The sequence below is a fragment of the Canis lupus genome, chromosome 4, assembly GCF_011100685.1.
Source record: "Canis lupus familiaris isolate Mischka breed German Shepherd chromosome 4, alternate assembly UU_Cfam_GSD_1.0, whole genome shotgun sequence".
Classification (NCBI taxonomy): domain Eukaryota; kingdom Metazoa; phylum Chordata; class Mammalia; order Carnivora; family Canidae; genus Canis; species Canis lupus.
In genome coordinates this window covers 12,550,050-12,568,490 of record NC_049225.1, presented here as the reverse complement: position 1 = coordinate 12,568,490, position 18,441 = coordinate 12,550,050, and the positions used below count along the sequence as shown (strand labels likewise).

At 37.0% G+C, this 18,441-nt stretch overlaps 1 protein-coding gene across 6 annotated transcripts in view; it reads left to right on the top strand.

Moving 5' to 3' along the window:
• Positions 1–18,441, top strand: part of SLC16A9 (solute carrier family 16 member 9) — a 58,711-nt gene that overhangs the window by 24,930 nt on the left and 15,340 nt on the right. For all 6 annotated transcript variants that reach the window (XM_038533985.1, XM_038533987.1, XM_038533986.1 and 3 more), the window contains exons 2-3: positions 3,657–3,888; positions 14,636–14,779. In XM_038533985.1, coding sequence (XP_038389913.1) covers positions 3,693–3,888; positions 14,636–14,779 — 340 coding nt within the window. In that variant the 5' untranslated portion in view covers positions 3,657–3,692. The remainder of the gene's footprint in view (positions 1–3,656; positions 3,889–14,635; positions 14,780–18,441) is intronic.

Genomic DNA, 18,441 nt, shown 5'->3' with positions numbered 1-18,441 from the left:
AATGAAGGACAGTCTCATATGCATTTGTTCTTATACAGCCTTTTAGTCTTTTTAGATGTTTGGCCATTGCTATCATATATTATTTAGTTTAGGAAATCAAGATTATATTTTCTTTAAAAGGGATTTTGAACAAGAAAAATTACAAAGTACCAAATTGTCATTAGAAGGACCAGAATTACATTGCTTGCTTTTACAGCACAGTAAGTACTAGAGGGAGTTAATTTCTGATGAAGGGACATATCTAATTATTTCAAAGAATTTAGACATTTGGAAGTTTGTAGTATTCTGTCTACTAACACAATCTTTTGGTCTAAGAGACTGGCTTTTAGACTCTACAGTTTTATGTACAAATTGTAACATCTTCCAGTTTTCAGTTACGAAATACTGAAAGTTGATTTATACAAAGGCCTGTGGCAGGTGGTGAAGTGATTTCTGCCTAGTGTTCTGAATGTCCAAGTGAAGAAATTCACTGAACCCCAGATAAATTGATGGATGTAACTGTATTCTCTTAAGGTAACCAAATGTTCCATTATCTAATTAGGGATGTGCATGAATGGATGGATGATGATTTCCACTGTTGTTAGCTATTATCTGATGAAATCACAGCCAAGGGAATGGCTTAGAAAAATCTGTGGTCAAAGAAGACTCTGTCGAAACTAATTGTAAACCTGACATAGTGCAGAGACATAGGAGGTATGGATTAAGTGGGAAGACTTGTTGGGAGATCAAGGCTTGGGCCTCCAAATCCATTGCCATGTAAACTGTTTTTGAACTCTGAAAGTAGTATTTTCAAATTCTTTTAAAATATCATTTTGATACCACAACTTAGTAAAAGTTAAAACCAAAAAAGACAAATATCACTTATCAATTTAAATCCTTCCCTTTTCCCCCAAAGAGGCTGAGATAATCAAAATAGTGCATGAACCAAGGATGATTTAATGCAATAATTCAAGGATGGTTCAATAGTAGAAAATACAGATTTTATTACATTAAAAGTTATATGGAAAAAATCTTAATCATCTTCTGCGCCAGAAATGCATTTGATAAAATATAGTAAGCATTCTTTATAAGAATACTCAAAAATAGAGACATATAAATGTTTTCTTAACTTTGTGAAATAAATTGATCTAAGCCCCAGAGACAGAAGCTTGGCATTTGATAGTGTTCCAACTAAGTTAGGAACCAAAGACATAAACCTTACCTATTATTTAACATTATTCTTTATACCCTGTTCGATGCAAAGGCAAAAGAAGGAAATCTGAAGTATAAATATTCAAAATAAAAATGTAAAACTATCACTGTTTGTAGATGATTGTGTAGCTTTATTGTATTATATATTGTATATACTCAAGAGAATCATCCAAAAATCTACAGCAAACAAGAGAATTTAGTAAGGTAGTGGGACACAAAATTAACATATAGACATCAATAACTTTTACATACACAAAGAAATAACCCCAATTATAATATTAGCAAAAAGAATAGAATACTTAAAAAGAAATGTTAGGGAAAATTTTAACATTAAGAACACAATAGTAGACTTAAACAAATGCAAAGGCACACTATGTTTTTGATAGAAAGATTCAACATCATAAAAGGATCAAATTGCCTTAAATCCACTTACAAATTTAACTCACGGAACAGTTAAATTTGTAATTAAACTAATGTGGAAATGGTGAGTGAATAGAGAGATCAATGGACCAGAATGGAAAATTCAGAAATACACCTATGTATATATACCCGAGAATTAGATAGGAATTACAAATGACTTTTCATCTATGAAAGGAACACAACATTCAAGGAATGCTGAAAAATACACTATAAATCTATACTCAAATACTGTTTTACAGTTACCATGCCAGCAAAAACCCAAAAGTTTTATGACACATCCCATATTGCTGGGGAAAATATAAATTGGTTTAATCCCTTGAAGCCAATTTCATAATGCTGGTTACAATTACAGTGTACATGCCTTTTGACTCAGCAGTTCCTCTTTTGGGTTTTACCTAACAGATATGCATATATGCAGAAAGATATATGTATATGTAAGGTTATTCACTGCAGTGTTTTCATTGTAAGTCACAGGGAGCTGGTTGAATTAAGAGAAAGTCCTATACTGAAACATAGTGCAGCATGAAGAAGAAAATAAGGAAGGTCGCTGTGCATTGATGGTAAAGATCTTCAGGATATTTGTCAAGTGAAAAAAAAAGCAAGACATATACAAATATATGTGTGTGTGTGTATATATATATATAATGTATGTATATCATACTATTTTTCTGTGTAAAAAATAGAGGAAATCTATATTTGAGTTAGCAATATATGCATAAGCAAACTCTGGAAGAATGTAAAGGAAACCAGAAGCATTGTTTTCCTGAGGAGGATATGGGAGTTAGGTGGGAAATAGATAGGTGTGGGCTGTATAGCTTTCAGCCTTCTTTTTCATTTTTGAACTAGATGATAGCTAATAAACTAGATAATATATTATAATATATTATGATATATATATTATATATCATATAGCAATAGCCAAACACCTAAAGAGACTAAAAGGCTGTGTATTGTTTGCCTATTCGGTAAATAAACAAGTGTGTAGCCATCTGGTGAGATACTTTATGCTTATTAAGAAAAAAAGACTAAGGATGCTGTCTATATATTGATAGGGAAAAATCTTGGGGATGTTACGTGCATGCGACAAGGTCTGGAATAGAATGTACAATATGCTACTTTTTGTTGAAAAAGAGGAAAATCTAAGAACATTTGCTTGGTTTTCCTTGTATATTCATGAAGAAAATCTGGAAGGATACTCAAATTGGTGGACATTGTCATATGCTGCCAATTCCTGTCCAGACTCCCTCTGTGAATGAGATATTCCTTGCCCCAGCTGCTAAGAGTACTGCCAGCAGGGTGCCTTCAGTTGACAGCCCTAAGGGAATGACTGACTCCTTTGAAGGGAGTCCCCTCACCTAAGGTCACGCCCTCTTCCTGGATGGCCTGAATCTGGTGAATGATCAACATGGGGATATGATGGGTCAACTCTCCATGCCTAACTCAGGGCAACTCTGAAGGGTCATCTCAGCTTTAGAAGTTCCCTTTCTAGGTGCACCTGGATGGCTCAGTGGTTGAGCGTCTGCCTTTTGGCTCAGGTCATGATTCTTGAGTCCTGGGATCGAGTTCCGCATTGAGCTCCCTGCAGGAGTCTGCTTCTCCCTCTGCCTTTGTCTCTGCCTCTCAATCTGTGTCTCTCATGAATAAATAAATAAAATCTTAAACAAAAGTTCTGTTTCTTGACACTACATGTCAGCTTACCTTTTTCCTCTCCTGCCTGTTATAAAAAACCTCCTTCTTACAAGAGTCTGCTTCCTGGGGAAGCCAACATGTGACAAGAAACCAAACTTGGTGAGTGGGGACAGTTTTCACTCTGTGCCTTTTTATAATTAAAAAAAATTTTTTTTGAACCATGTGGATGTATTCCCTACTCAAATCATCAGTAAAAATTTTAAAGTTACTTGTTATGTCAGTGATATTTAATGCTTTTCCATGTGTATTTTTAGAGAAGCTTTTCATGATTTAATTTAGGAGGAGATATTTTTAATCCAAAATACTGTGCCCTACCATGCTCTAAATATGCTTTTCTTCTTTTTGTTTTTGCTTAGGACCTATAGAGGAATACCTCACGATCTTACCTTACGATGGAATTTAAAAAGTCACCTGATGGTGGATGGGGCTGGGTGATTGTGCTTGTCTCCTTTTTCACTCAGTTTTTGTGTTATGGATCACCATTGGCTGTTGGAGTCCTGTACATAGAATGGCTGGACACCTTTGGTGAAGGGAAAGGAAAAACAGCCTGGGTCGGATCTCTTGCAAGTGGAGTTGGCTTGCTTGCAAGTAAGTGGATATATTTATGCTTCTTCTCACCCCTTTATCATTTAATTAGATTTGTTGCATAACTAATGTTGTGCAAGGCATAGGAGGATATTTTTTAAGTATAACATATTTCCCTGCCTTCGTTGAGATCATGGTCCCTTTCTCTATAATAAATCTGTGTGAAAATACAGAGTTCCATGAGATCTTCATTCATTTATTTATTCATTTTTTTTGCTATTATGTGCCAGGCAGTGTGCTAGATGCTGGATATTAAAAAGATGAACAGTAAACACATTGTTTCCGTCCTTAAGAGACTCACAGTTTAGTGAAAGACACACATCAGAAAGAATGACACAGGGAGATGAAGACATAGATCCAAGCATGTCCAGTGAATGATGGTGACCAAAGGACTGTTTGATGTTAAGCAGTCCTGTAAGCAGTTCCTGTATGATTCAAAATTACTCCTCTCAGATTTAGGTACACTGTGATCAAATTGTATGAACATCATTTGTGTCACCTTCATAAGAAAGTCCCATTTCACACTGGTGACGTTGGTCAGAATTTTAATATAGTATTATATATGATACAGATGTGAGGTATTTTGTCTCCAAAAGACTTCTCATAATGTCTCCAAAAGTAATGTTCTTCATAAATATTTATATATAATAGTGACTCCTGTCATCTTTAGAAAGAACAGTGGAGGGTTTTTGTTTACCTTTAAAGGATAAAAATCATATGGCACTTTAGTTTCTGAAGTAATAGTTTGAACTCTGCAGCAATATTTAGTGGTCATCTAATTTACTTGGAACTATTTAAGCACAGATGTGCTAAAATGGTTTGGGATCAGTAGCCCTGGGGTCTCTTTCTGTGTGCTATGACATGGTTCATGAGTAAATCACAATCTCTATTCTGTGGGTATATAAGGAGAAAATAAGGACATTGAATGTGGTGCTTTGTAAAGTAATTTTCAGCTTTGAAATGATTTCATGAAAACAAAATGCATTAGCCATACCTCCTCCTGAATATCACTAAAGAGAATTTCTTTAAACAAAACAAAACATTTGCTTCCAACTAATGTATTACCTTGTTTAAATTAAAAGCAAGACTTGAAAAACAATGCTGGATCATCTGGCCATGCCAGATAAGATAACTAAACATAACTAAACAAATGAAAATAATACTATCATTATGAACTTATGAGAAACAGGAAGAGTTTGCTCAAGATTTTTTGAAAGAGTTTTTCAAAATGTGGATTGTTTGCAACGCTGTCAAAGTACAAATGGATGATATGTGATTTGTTAATATAGGGGTTTGCAAGTATTGATTTCTAGAAAATGATCTGGTATGAGGAGGACAGAATTTTTTGATGTTCTCCAATTAGTTACATTTCTATTACCGAATACTAAGTAAAACAAAAGTGTCATTACTTTGTCTTCCAGCAGGGGTCAAGGGTAATGGAAATGATGTCTCAGCACACACTCAGAGAACAAATTTTTTCACTAAGTCTGTCCAGGTAGAAGTTGAGGGTTCAGAGAAGCTGAGAGCTCTTTAGGGATGGCTGGGGCAGAACTCAGGCTGAGACTCTGAACTGCAGCTCTACACTTTCCCCAAGCTCCCTCTGCTTCAAGGGTCATGAGTGGGCCCCTTAGCTTTTAGGAGGTCCAGCTACATAATTTGCAGGCTCCAGTACAAGATAAAATGCAAGACCTCTTGTTAAGAATTGTAAGACAGCAACAGCAGAGCAGTAAATCAAGTGCATGACCCTTCTAAGAGCTGTGCTCTGTGAGGCCAGAGTAGGCTTAAGCCTACAAAGCCAGGCTTGCTTGTAGGAGCTGTGGAAATAGAGCATCCCTCCAATGTTCAGGGGAGAGAACAAGTATTGGGGTGGGGAGGGAGCATTGGATTGAAGTCAATGGCTAGTTCAAATCCTGATGCTAAGACTACTTAGCTGAGATACCTTGTGTAAGTCCCACTTCACTTCATCTCAAGGTCATTAGCTAGATTAGGAGGCACTTGGACCAGCTGGTCATACCCTTTGAAAGTGAACATGGAATAAAGAGACCAGAGTGTTTATGAATGAGGGAGTGGTAGGAAAAATATAATGGCTGAAGAGCGACCCCTGATAGGTGTGTGTATGTGCACAGGTGTGAGCACTTTAGTTGATATTCACTGAACATGCATGATATTGGCCTCCCCGTCTCTTCATAACATAAATTAAAGGACAAGCCTGGAAACCATGCTAGTGAAGTATTAGCAAGAGGTGTCTAACAGCATGTGAACCATGTCAGCCCTTTGTTAACAACTTTGTTGTACAGAGAAACAAACACATTAGTACTACCTTGAAAATGGGAAAAGTATAGCTTATTTTGGTGACCCAAATGGTTATCAGCAGTTCCTAACCAGGGAGGTAGCTAGAATCATCTATAGAAATGGTTTAGCAATAAAGGCCTTTATTCGACCCCCAGACATTCTAATTCAGTCAGTCTATGATAGGGCCCACATATGTGAATTTTTATAACCTGAGAAGTGATTTTCAGATGGGAACTACCACTGGCTTAAACCCTCTTAACTTAGATTTCAATCTTGCAGTTTTCGATAATTCTCTAATGTATGATTTGCCTTCACTTATTTGTAAAGGGAGCTACTGTAGGGTTTCTGCTTGGTTGTAGCAGTGCATATGCCATGTAAAACATGAAAAATAGTGCCAACTGATTCTGATTTGGTGAAAAAAACACACATAAATGGACTTCTTTGCATGTTTTTTGATAAAAAATATAATTTATATTTGTGTATATATAGTTATATTCATACTTTTTTGGGATAAAGATGGACTTTACATATATACATACATATATGCACACATATATATGTATGTGTGTATATGTGTGTTTGTGTATATTTACTCTTAAATTCAGGAGTATATATGAATTACTCAAGTTTGTCTAAAAAAGCACTTTCCTACCTATCAGTGCAGTGGGGTGGAGATGGGGGGTGAGGATGGGTGTATTCATTTTAACTAGCTCCCCAGATGATTATGATGCAGGTAGGCCATAATATTTCTAGTACATGAGTTATTGTCTTTACTCAGTTTTGTCCAGAGAAGACATAGTAGGTCTCTTCTACAATACAGCTCTTCTACAGTCCAGCTCCTGGGGCTTTATAACTGAGGTAGACCCAGAAGAATAAGTACCTCTGCTAAGCAGCTTACATTTGCTTGTCCCTCCAGTTCACTAAGAGCCCCTTCTGTGCCTGGCTCAATACCAGCCACTTTCACATACTTGATCTTAATTGATCCTCCCAACAATGCCCTGAAGTAGGCATTATTGTTCTTAAGTTTTAGGGGCCAAGATGCCCACATGAAGATGAAGCCCAAGATAAAGTCCATTCTCTAAGAGGAATAGTGACACCCAACCTCCAGTTTCTCTAACCCGTTAAGCCTGTTTCTTCATTTTTAAATTGGGGACAATAAAAGTACTACCTAATATGATTGTTGTATAGAATAATTGAGATGGTGCTTGGTATATGGTGAGTGCTCCACAAACATTAGCTATTTGAGAACAAGAATCAGCCACAATAAAGTAAAATCACTTTCCCAAGCAGTTCCAACCAAACTGTGGAATCTGCAAAAGAAAGGGACCCTTCAGAATGAATGACAAAGATATTTCTGGGGCGATGGGCTGAAGGGAGAACTAGAACTTGGTAAGATTGTCCCCAAGCATCTCAAAGTTTAAGGCCCACCCCTTTTCTCTGGCAAAATTAGACTTGGACAGTAGCTCACAGTAGCACAGTAGAACAATGCAAGACATGTACTTCTTTACATTCTTCATAATCTTAATTTTTCATTCCTTCTCTTTGAAACTTGAATAATTGAGGAGAAAATACTTCTTCCTCTTGTCTGAATTATTTGCTTGTCCAGGTGATCCTTGGGATAAATAATGCTGGGAATTTGGGTTACACATAGTAAGTGAGCTCACTTCCATTACATACATCCATAGAGTCTCCTCTGTGCTCGTGATTCCAAGACAGAAGACATTTTTTGTGCTTATAAGAGATTTTAGTTTCAGGGAGGAGACAGAAAAAAAGCTTACTAATTTGAGACTTCAAAAATGCAAGGGCAAAGCAGTCTGGAGTTTTATATAGATTGGTTGTGAGGTGGGCCAGATGGGAGGATGGGCTGTACATGGTGGACCGTTGAAGGAGAAAGCCATCCATATGGATTCCCTCTATGCAGATTCTTGGAGCCTGCACTGCTCTGATGCATTCTGGTAGAATAAATCTGGTTGCAGAAGGAAGCAGTGCATTGGGAGATGTGATGGTCAATGTTAACCTGGTTAGGCTGTATTTCCCTAGTTAATCAAGCAATAGTGTGTTTCTGTAAAGGTATTCTATAGATGTGCTCAAAGTCCATAATCAACTGACTTTAAGGAAGGGAGACTATTCTAGATAATTTGGGTGAATGTCTCAGCACCCAAATTTTAATGGATTGAAACATCAATCCATTAAAAAGATTTAGGAACAGAAATGATTTTTTCCAGAAGAAGAAATACCATCTTCGAATGATAGCTTCCACCTTTGCCAAAGAGTTCCAACCTGTCCTCCCTGATGGCCTGCCCTAGGGGTTTCGTACTTGCCCAGCCAGGTCTCACAATTGCATAAGCCAGTTCTTTGCAATAAATCTCTCTTCACACGTATCTTCTGGTTCTGTTTCTCTGCCTGAAACGTGACTGATGGAGGAGAGATGAACTTAACTCAAGGAGGATCATGGCTCTGCATTGGTTTCAGATGAGCTAAAGTGCTTCTTGGTTAGACGTCATTTTTCAAATTTAAGAAGGGTGGGGCCGTTTTTCAGACAACAGAGTTGCTGAAACAGCAGGGAGATCTTTTGTTCTGTATTTTTGTACTCTAAGCAGATTTAACAGTCTCTCCTCCCTTTTCTCCTTAATTCCTCCACAGACCTGCAGATTGATAATGAGTCAGTAAATCTATCCTCAGATTAATATAGTAAGTCAGTATAGCCATTTGGGCTTGCTGAATGAGTTGTGACTGCTGACAGAGTAGCATTTGAGGATTATCTGGATGATTTTATTCCCAAGCTCTGTTAACTCCTTCAAGGAGGACTGAATTTCTGCCTCCTACAAGAATTCTGTTGCATTGGCTAGTTCCCAGTATGCTAGGCATTTCCAGGATTGGTGAGAATAACTCTGGATTTTTGAATTAGCTTTCTGTACTCTCTGTATATCACCAAACCAATCAACAAGCAAGGCAGTCACTCTGCACGAGATCAAGGATTTGATTGGGTTTGGCTCCTTAGTGCCTTTCTTTTCCTTTAGGGAGATGAATTTGAATTTCTGGTCTCAGCAGGAACAACGGGTGAGAAACCTCTAAAAACTTGCTGGGCTGCCTGCATTGTGGGTAGAGGGATAAGTCTCTCATGACCCAGTCATCTGCTCTATTAGGAAATTCTTGCTATGCTACAGTTAATACAGCATGGTTACTGCTCTATTTTATTTCTCACTCTATTTATGAGTCAGCCTATTTATGGCTTCAGTGCTGTAGGCCTGGCCATCCTACCACTCTTAGGATTCTGAAACTGTTTAGGAGAGCTAAGTGTATGGAAGTTGATTTATTTCCCAAAGGGCATGATTTCTTTCCCAAAGCTATCTTATAATAATGAGAAAGTGGAAAACCACATTGTGTTTCTATTTCCTCCATTTAGCATTTTCATCCCTTTTGTTGATAAAACCATACTTTATGGCCCAGTGCAAGGCTCAGTTTTTTGGCCCAAGGTGCTCTCTCTTTTCTGAAATCCCAAAACATATGAAACCTTTCTTTGGGTGCCTCTTGTCTGTGACTTTGGATTTTAATTTAACTCTTGTGTGTTTATTTTGTCTTCTGGTGTAGGTCTTGGATTGTGTGTATTTCTCTCTGTGTCTTCTATCATAATATGAGACTCCAGTGCTGTGCTGTCCAGCACAGCAGTCACCAGCCACATGTGGTTATTGAGCATTTGAAATGTGACTAGTTCAAGCTGAGATGTGCTATAAGTTTAACAAATTCACACTGGATTTCAAAGCTTACCACAAAACAAAAGAATATAAATGTCTCATTAATGATACTGAAATGATAATGTTTTAGATGTATTGGATCAGATAAAATGTATTACTAAAATTAATTTTGCCTCTTTTTACTTTTCTAACGTGCCTACTAGGTAGTTTAGAATTCCATATGTGGCTCATATGTGTGACTTCTTGTATTTCTAATGTGTAGTGTTACTCCAGTGGACACTTGTTAAATAGTGAAGGAATGACAGTGGTCAAATGTTTAGTCTTTTGTTTGATTGATGCAGACTTAAATATAATATTACTAACATACTTTTAAATTTTAAGAAGAGGATTCTTCTTCCGTGCTAATTTTAACAGCCAGCAAAACTTTAGCTCTGTTATTTCTTCCTAAATTACCCTGAGGGCTGAAGCAAACAATTTCATCACTTACTTGGAGATCATTCTGACTTCCTTATAACAACCCATTCTTCTCATTTTCTTAATTCACCCATGATCACAACAACAAAACAATTTTTCAGTTAGAATTTTCATTTTCATTTCCCTTTTTATTCCCCTCATTGCTGAAAATTACCTCAATAAGCACAAAATGAAGCAAAAAATATAAAGCAATTTGTTAATAGTCATCTGCAAATCCGATTGATTGAGGTAATCCCATCCTTATCTTCCTTTCTTTCTTTGCTCCTGACTTTGGTTTGTAGGGCTACTCCCTGGGCTCTTACTTTTTTTTGAGTGAATGTGTCTCCGTTGTGCCAATAATGTTGCCAGGAGAATAGAATATCTTTAAGAGCCCTGACTCTCATTTGTGAGGAAGGTTAGAGCTGTTCACCTGTCAGTGCCCCACACTGCCATCTCCATCCTTAGACCATTCTTCTGTGCTGACTGCCAGCTCTGCTACTTAACAGGTAGCCAAGGACTTTCAGTTCAACCAATCCGTCAGTATTAATCTCCCAAACAGAATGTAGTAATGGTAATAATGGCTACCAAACACCATATACATACAACTGTAGTTCCAAGAAACATTTTCACTGAAGGTAAAATGATTATAAAGGCACTGATATCCTGTGTGTGTGTGTGTGTATAAGGTTCCTATTATCTTCTTACTATCTTACATTTATTTTATTCTCAAGTCCTATCTTTCTCACTATTTCCTTATTAAAATCCTTCTTCCTCTTGAAAGAAATGGCAGCAATAATAGATGGTTGTTACATTTTTAAAAAGACTTTATTTGTTAAAAAAAAAAAAAACTGGCACCAGATGAAGCTTTCTGTCTTCCTTTCTGTCTAAAATTTCACAGCTTTCAAGAAGTAGAATCACTGGCTCATATTATGAGTTAACTAACTCTTGTTCCAAAGACCCCTTCTGCAAAGTATGAGACCTGAAGCATTATAAGAAATCTCCTCTGAGAGTCGTCTTTTTATTGAATTTATCTCTTGAAACTGATCCAGTACTGAGGAGTACTCTATGGTTTCTCGTCTTGGAAAAGTTGCCTGAAATTGCTAGAACTAATAAGCATGTATATGTGTTATGTCTTGCAGATGTGACTTAATGGTCAATTCCAGTTATACTTTGCCCTAATTGTTATTGATGAAATATGAGGCCGCTGTGGTCTAAATCTACGTAAATAGAATCTAGAGATACTTTAGTTCTGAGGATGAGAATAAAATAGTTTGCTTTGAAATTTTAAACACCAAAACGAGCATGAATGTTACATTTTCATCTGCCATCAATTCACAGAACTACTTAAACTGTAAGCTATTAACAAAAGTATATTGGCATTCTTTACTAGTATTTTGATTTTTAGGAAATAATTAAGATGTCAAATGAAATACTTCTCAGTTGGGAAAAATGCTAAGCTGACTTTGCCTTTACCCCTATCATTGATTGGCTATGGATTCTTAGTCAAATTACAGGGTCATTCTGAATTCCAGTTTTATCATTTTAAAAATGAAGTGTTTGGACTCTTTCAAGGCCTCTTTTAGCTCTAAAAATCTGCTTTAAATCTCTGACATCAAGATTTTTTTCTCTAAGTAAGCAGCAGATGGCAGTATGAAAGTAGATAATTTTTTAAAAAGAGCTCTCAATTTACTGTTTTTATCAAAGAATTTCTGCTCATTTTTCCCCTAAGCTTAATTTTTTTCTCAAAGAGTCATATGTTAGCCCAAAATGATTTAGGAACTTATCCCATAATTGATAATGGTTATGTACTTACTAGCATGTAATAATTCTAGTGTAAGTGTACATGCTATGAAAATTATTACCCTTCATCTACATACCTAGTTTCCCATACTTTGCGTCTCCTTGTGGAGTTATCATGCATTAAGGAGCATACATTTAAAGTCCTTTTTTGGGGTTGGAACTTGAAACTCTTCAGGTATGCCAATAATTATCTCTGTGTTTTAATTCCATTGTGCTTGTTAAATTTGTTGACACCGAGTCTCAATGTCAGTGCAGTTTGGTAAACACCACAGAAGGGTCATGCTTTTATGATGTTTTATGAAATTTGACCATTAAAATCAGTTCTATTTTTGAAGTGTCTAAGTATTTCTCATTGGTTATACAGATAGCTCAACTACTGGATAATAAGTTTGGTCTTTCAAGTGGATTTTCCTTTTAAAACACTGGCACAGAATATTCCCCTTTATTTATCATATAAATATATCAGTTTGCTTTTCTATACCAGCTCACATAGAAGGCCTGAAATGTCAGGGGCCAGTTCATGACCAGGGATAAATGTGGGAGAGCTGTACATGTGGAGAGAGCTATGTGCTATCTCAGTGGTCATATCCTGTTCTTAAGTATGCACTTGAGAGATTCTCTGGTATTGGCAGGAATGTTGGAGTGGTCAGATCCTGTCTCTATCACTTACTAACAATGAAACTCATTTCTCTGAGGTTACTAAATGAAAGATATATACAGAAAAGTGTGCATATCATAAGAATAGCTCAATGAATTTTTTACAAACCAAGTTACACCTGTGATAAGCGCAGTCACATCAAGAAACAGAACATTGGTAGTACCCTGGAAGGTGGGCTGTGCTCTCTTCTGGTTATAACTCCCTAGCCATTATCAAAGATGACTGTTATCTTGACTACTAATCATAGATTAATTTTTCCTGTTTTTGTACTTTTTATAATTGCAATTATGCAATGTATACTTTCTTGTGTTGAGCATCTTTCACCCAACATATATTTATGAGATACTTCTATATGTGTATCTATAAATCATTTGTTCTCATTGCCATGTAATAGTCCATTGTATGACTATACCAGAATTCATTTATACATTCTATTGCTGATGAACATCTGGGTTTTTAGGCTACTGTGAATAGTTCTGCTATGAACATTTATGTACTTCTGAAACAGGTATTTCTATTGAGTGTGTACATAGGAGCAGAATTTCTGGGCTATACAATGTGCTATGTTCAGCTTTAGGAGACAATATGAGAGTTCTGATTGCTTCATATCCTTATAATACTATCGTCTGCCTTTTGTCATCCTGGTGATTGTGCTTTTTAAAAATTGGGGATGATAATTTGTACCTGAAAGGTTGTTGGCAACTTAATTAAGGTGTATTTCTCCTTGCATTCAAAGTCTGGGCTCTTTCTTCTGCCATGGGCTTGGATAACCTCTCTGAGCTTCAGTTTCCTTCCATGTAAATGAGACTAATGGGCTGAATAATCCTTAATGTCCTTTCGTTTCTGATACGCTCAGCTCTGTAGCTGTGTCTTTTAGGTATCCTGCTATTGGGAAAGAATTTCACTATCACTTAAATCCCATTACTTAAGTAGTTGCCCACTTACCCATAGAACAGATCCAGGTAGTGTCACTGTTACCTGTCATTCGATGGTGTACTTCCTCCCACAAGTTCCAGATCACACATAGAATGTAGGACCATGGTACTGACTGACTCATACCCAAATGGGTAGGATGCTTTTCCATTTGACCTCACCTGCCAGAATAGTCTCTAGGGAGTAAATAACCACCACCACCCCCATCTCTCTACAGGGTCACAATTGGTTGTGTTCAGTCAGTCATCAAGCTTATTTTCTCATCAATTATATGACCACCCTTTTGCAGTGTAGGAAAAATGCATGGAACTTGCAAGAGGCAAAAATCCTCAGCATAGTATGATGGTTAAGATGCTGGGCTCAGGAGTCAGACTGCCTGTGTTTTTACTTCTTCCCCTGTTACTACTCTGGTGGCTGCTGCTGCCATTCTCATCACTGAAGAGCTGGCATTGATTGGGGACTTCCTCGTGTCAGGCCTTGTGATCAGTTTGACACCTGTGCTCTCATTTGTCTTTGCTGTAACGCTGTGCAGTGGTACTTTTATTACAATCTTCAGATGTGGAAACTGAGGCACAGAGAGATCAAAAAAGTTGCCTGAGATTGAATCACCAGCAAGTAGCAGAGCTCCAAATTTGAGTAAGGTCTGACTCCAGAATGCCCATTTCTTAACTATGTGGCCTTACCATCAGGAAACTAATTTCCTTATCAAAAAATGAGGTTAACAGTAGTATCCACCTACCAGGGCTGCAGTGAGATTAAAATGAAATGTGATTGTTTATGGGAAGTATCTCGCAGAGTGTCTGGAATATGGTAAATACACAGTAGATGCTTATTGTTAGTGGTGTTGTGTGGTGGAAAAAACTATTTTAAATTTATGATGGGATTGTCAAATAAGTGAAGATTTCATTTATTATTTTAGGTCCTGTCTGCAGCCTCTGTGTCTCGTCTTTTGGAGCAAGACCTGTGACAATCTTCAGTGGCTTCATGGTAGCTGGAGGCTTGATGTTGAGCAGTTTTGCTCCCAATCTCTACTTTCTGTTTTTTTCCTATGGTATTGTTGTCGGTAAGAAAGCTGGTCACTATAATTTTTCTAAGCTTCAGAGTTAAACATCATTTTATCAATGTCAGGTTTATTATTCCATTAATATAAGGCATGAAAATGATAAAAAATAATTTACTTTCAATCACCAAATCACTGAAAGCTACTGCCTTAGTAACATGTCTGCTCAGTGAGTCAAAATGTTTGAAAAGATAAACATGTTTTATCAATGCATATTATGTTCTCTTGCGAGGCACAAGATTTTTCATTTCAGCACTGGTTTCTAAAGCACAAAAAAGGAAAAAAAGAGAGGGGGGAGCGTGAGCTTGACAGCACTTCCCACTGACTTAGGAAATGGTCACTGTCACATTTGCCAGTTAAGCAGGGCTCTGCTGAGCTATTTGTATTCTAAACATCCTGTCCTTCCAGGGTGCACAACTCAAAGTTACAGCAGAAATAAAAAGTAGATGTTAAAACACATCATTATTATTATTTTTTAAAGATAAGGCACAAGTGAAGAAAAACTGAGTGGTGGGGATAATTGATGATGATCCTGGTTACAGGAGAGGGTCCGGAGCCTGAGAGCACTGACAGTTAGTTTTGGTGCAGATGCCTTTGTGATGTATTTTACTAATTGTTTTTTTTAATATTTTATGTATTTATTAGAGAGAGAGAGAGAGAACAAGCAGGGGGAGCAGCAGGAGGAGAGGGAGAAGCAGGCAACCCGCTAAGCAGGGAGCCTGATGTGGGGCTCCATCCCAGGACCCCCAGATCATGACCTGAGTGGACTGTAGACGCTTAACCAACTGAGCTACCAAGGCGCCCCTATATTATACTAATTGTATTCAATGTTCAGCATCATCAGACTATTCCTAGAGGCGTTGATAGGGAACTTGAAAAAGATGATTCCAGCAGTCAACGTTTTTCCTAGTGTCTGAAGGAACCTAATTTTGTTGACTAGTAATATTCCTCTTTTTTTTACTTGGGACTATTTCCCAAATAAACATAATAGAAGTAATAGCAGCTAATATGCACTGAGTACTCCCTGTGTGCTTGGCTCTGTGCTGAATGCTTTATCTGACCTCAGTTAATCTTCACAAGAACCCAAATTACAGAGAGGGAAAGGGAAGCTCAGAGAAATTACTAACTGAAGATATATAACTAGGATATTTGGTGTTGAATCCATTCAGTCTGACACCAGATCCTGACCCCGTTCACATTTTTGTAACTATTTTTGTGCTTTTTGAACACTTAAAGTCTATTTTAAATTTAACTACATACTCTAATATTGCTGAGATCTGAATCTAAATAAGCAAGTCCTGTGTTCGTTCTTTGAGAGCATGCAATATATTTTTGGTATTTTATATTCCCTATAGTGCTTAATACAGTTTTGGACTGTGGGTAAAAATACGTTAGTCTCTTGTGTAAAATTTGAGAGTATCCATTGAATAATCATTTTGCATTGTTGTCTAAAGCCATTAAAATAAAAAGGTAGATATCTGTGTTTATGCATGACTATTGTATTATTCCTTTTAGGACAAATCCCTTTTTACATAGAAAATTGAATTATTATGTCATTGATATGATTTGAGCATTTTCCCCAAGCTCTGGACTACACATTTAAAATTTCATGGGATTTTCCTCCTTCACATGGTTTCAAGGTTAATCTAGGCATACAAAGTTGTTACCAACTTAGAAATTGATGCAGTGAGTGATACCATAGCATGCATTACTTATAGATTAAAATGAATTTTTAAGAGTTAAAAATTGGCTTGCAATATATAAGAGTTATATACATTTGATTGTGTTGGAAGACTATCTAATAATAAACAGAAAGAAAAAGACAATATTAACTAACTCCCATAACTAAATTTTAATTTCTGTAGTAATGAAGGGAGCAATGTGAAGTTATTTGGCTTATGTTGTTGAAACCTTTTGAGAACTAACTGTGCCCTTCCACCTCCATGAATCTATGATTATCAATTAATTAAATGGGATCTGAGATTGGTCTTGATTGACACTTTTGGCTTCTGGTAGTATTATAGGACTTCCACTTGGCTTTCCCCACTATGATAACTCTTACTCCATTGGCCAAGGAACAATGTAGGGGGTTATACTCACCATCATGAATGTGTGAGCCAATGAAATATTAGGAATTTGGTTGGGTCCATGGACTCGGTGAATCCATTGTGAGCCAGAAGTGGGCCATGATCCTATATATTACCTGGCCCCGCATGACCACACTCTAAGGGAAGGCCATGTAAATACTTCAGGCCCCGAGTTAACATTGCCAGCTCATGTCCTGTGTCCAACAATGCTCAAAGGGTATCCCACTTTCCCTGGTGCACAATTACCTAAATAAATGGCCATAGTCATCTTTGGGGAAGTATTTAGGGTACTGTTATCTATACTTGTCATAGCATTTGTTGCCATGTCCTTCCTCCTCGAATCCCAGTCTGTCCTTCACTTAATGTTTCTGGGTCAGGAAACAGACTCAGGTCTGAAGCTCTGATTTGACAATAGGTTCTTCTCTCTCTCTCTCTCTCTCTCTCTCTATATATATATATATATATATATATATATATATATAATTGAAGTTCGATTTGTGAGAATAGGTTCTTAATCCCTGCAACTAAGAAGCAATTGTAAGCTTGTGGAGAGAGTGCTGGCCTTCTTAGGGTCAGGAGATGGAGATTTTGTGAACCTCAGCAAGCTTGATAACAAATGGCTCCCCCTTCATCTGTGAAGGCACATTGGGAAACCTACCTCACAAGGTTTTGTGAGGACTAAATAAAGTCAGGTGAAATATAAATAAAAATAAAACAAATAAAAGAACTGAGTTGTATTTCAATTAATAAAAAATCACTCCCCCTGGTAATTATTGAGGCCCTGTGAGCTACTCCTAGCCAGAGATAATTAATACTTATTACTGTGGTAGATGTCTTTGTCTTTCTTTCTTTCTTTCTTTCTTTCTTTCTTTCTGGGGGGATGAGGGAGGCGGGAGGAGGGCAGTGAGGGGCGGCTTCGTTCAGTTCTTCTTCTCTTTCTTTCTTTCTTTCTTTCTCTTCCTTTTCTTTCTTTCTTTCTTTCTTTCTTTCTTTCTTTCTTTCTTTCTTTCTTTCTTTCTTCTTTCTTTCTTTCTCTTTCTTTCTTTCTTTCTTTCTTTCTTTCTTTCTTTCTTTCTTTCTTTCTTTTCTTTCTCATCAGTAGGTACATAGTCCAGGGCTCATTGAATATTTTGGGGATAAATAAATGAGGTGATAGTGAACAATGATTCTTACATTCTATCGCAATTTAGAATATCCAGTTGAAAAGGAAGTGACAGGAAATTATTATGGCCTAAACTCATTTTCCTTTTTGTATTGAGTTTCTTAGAAAAAACAAGAAAGGTTCATTCTAATGATAATATTCATTGAGCACCAATTCTGTGCAGAATTTTATACTAAGCATTTTCATTGCTAGAATGAACTAGATGGTCTCTTACGAGCAACAATATGGGAGGGAAGGAGCAAGCGCCAAGAGGCAGGCTCTGGGGTCTAACCATCTGGGTTAACCCGATCTTACTCACTTGCCAGCTGTGTGCCTCCAGACAAGTTACCTAACTTCTATTTTCTCATTTTTTAAAACAGAATGTGATAATGACATCCACCTTCAGGTTTTGTGAATTGAAGATGTAAGGCAACAAC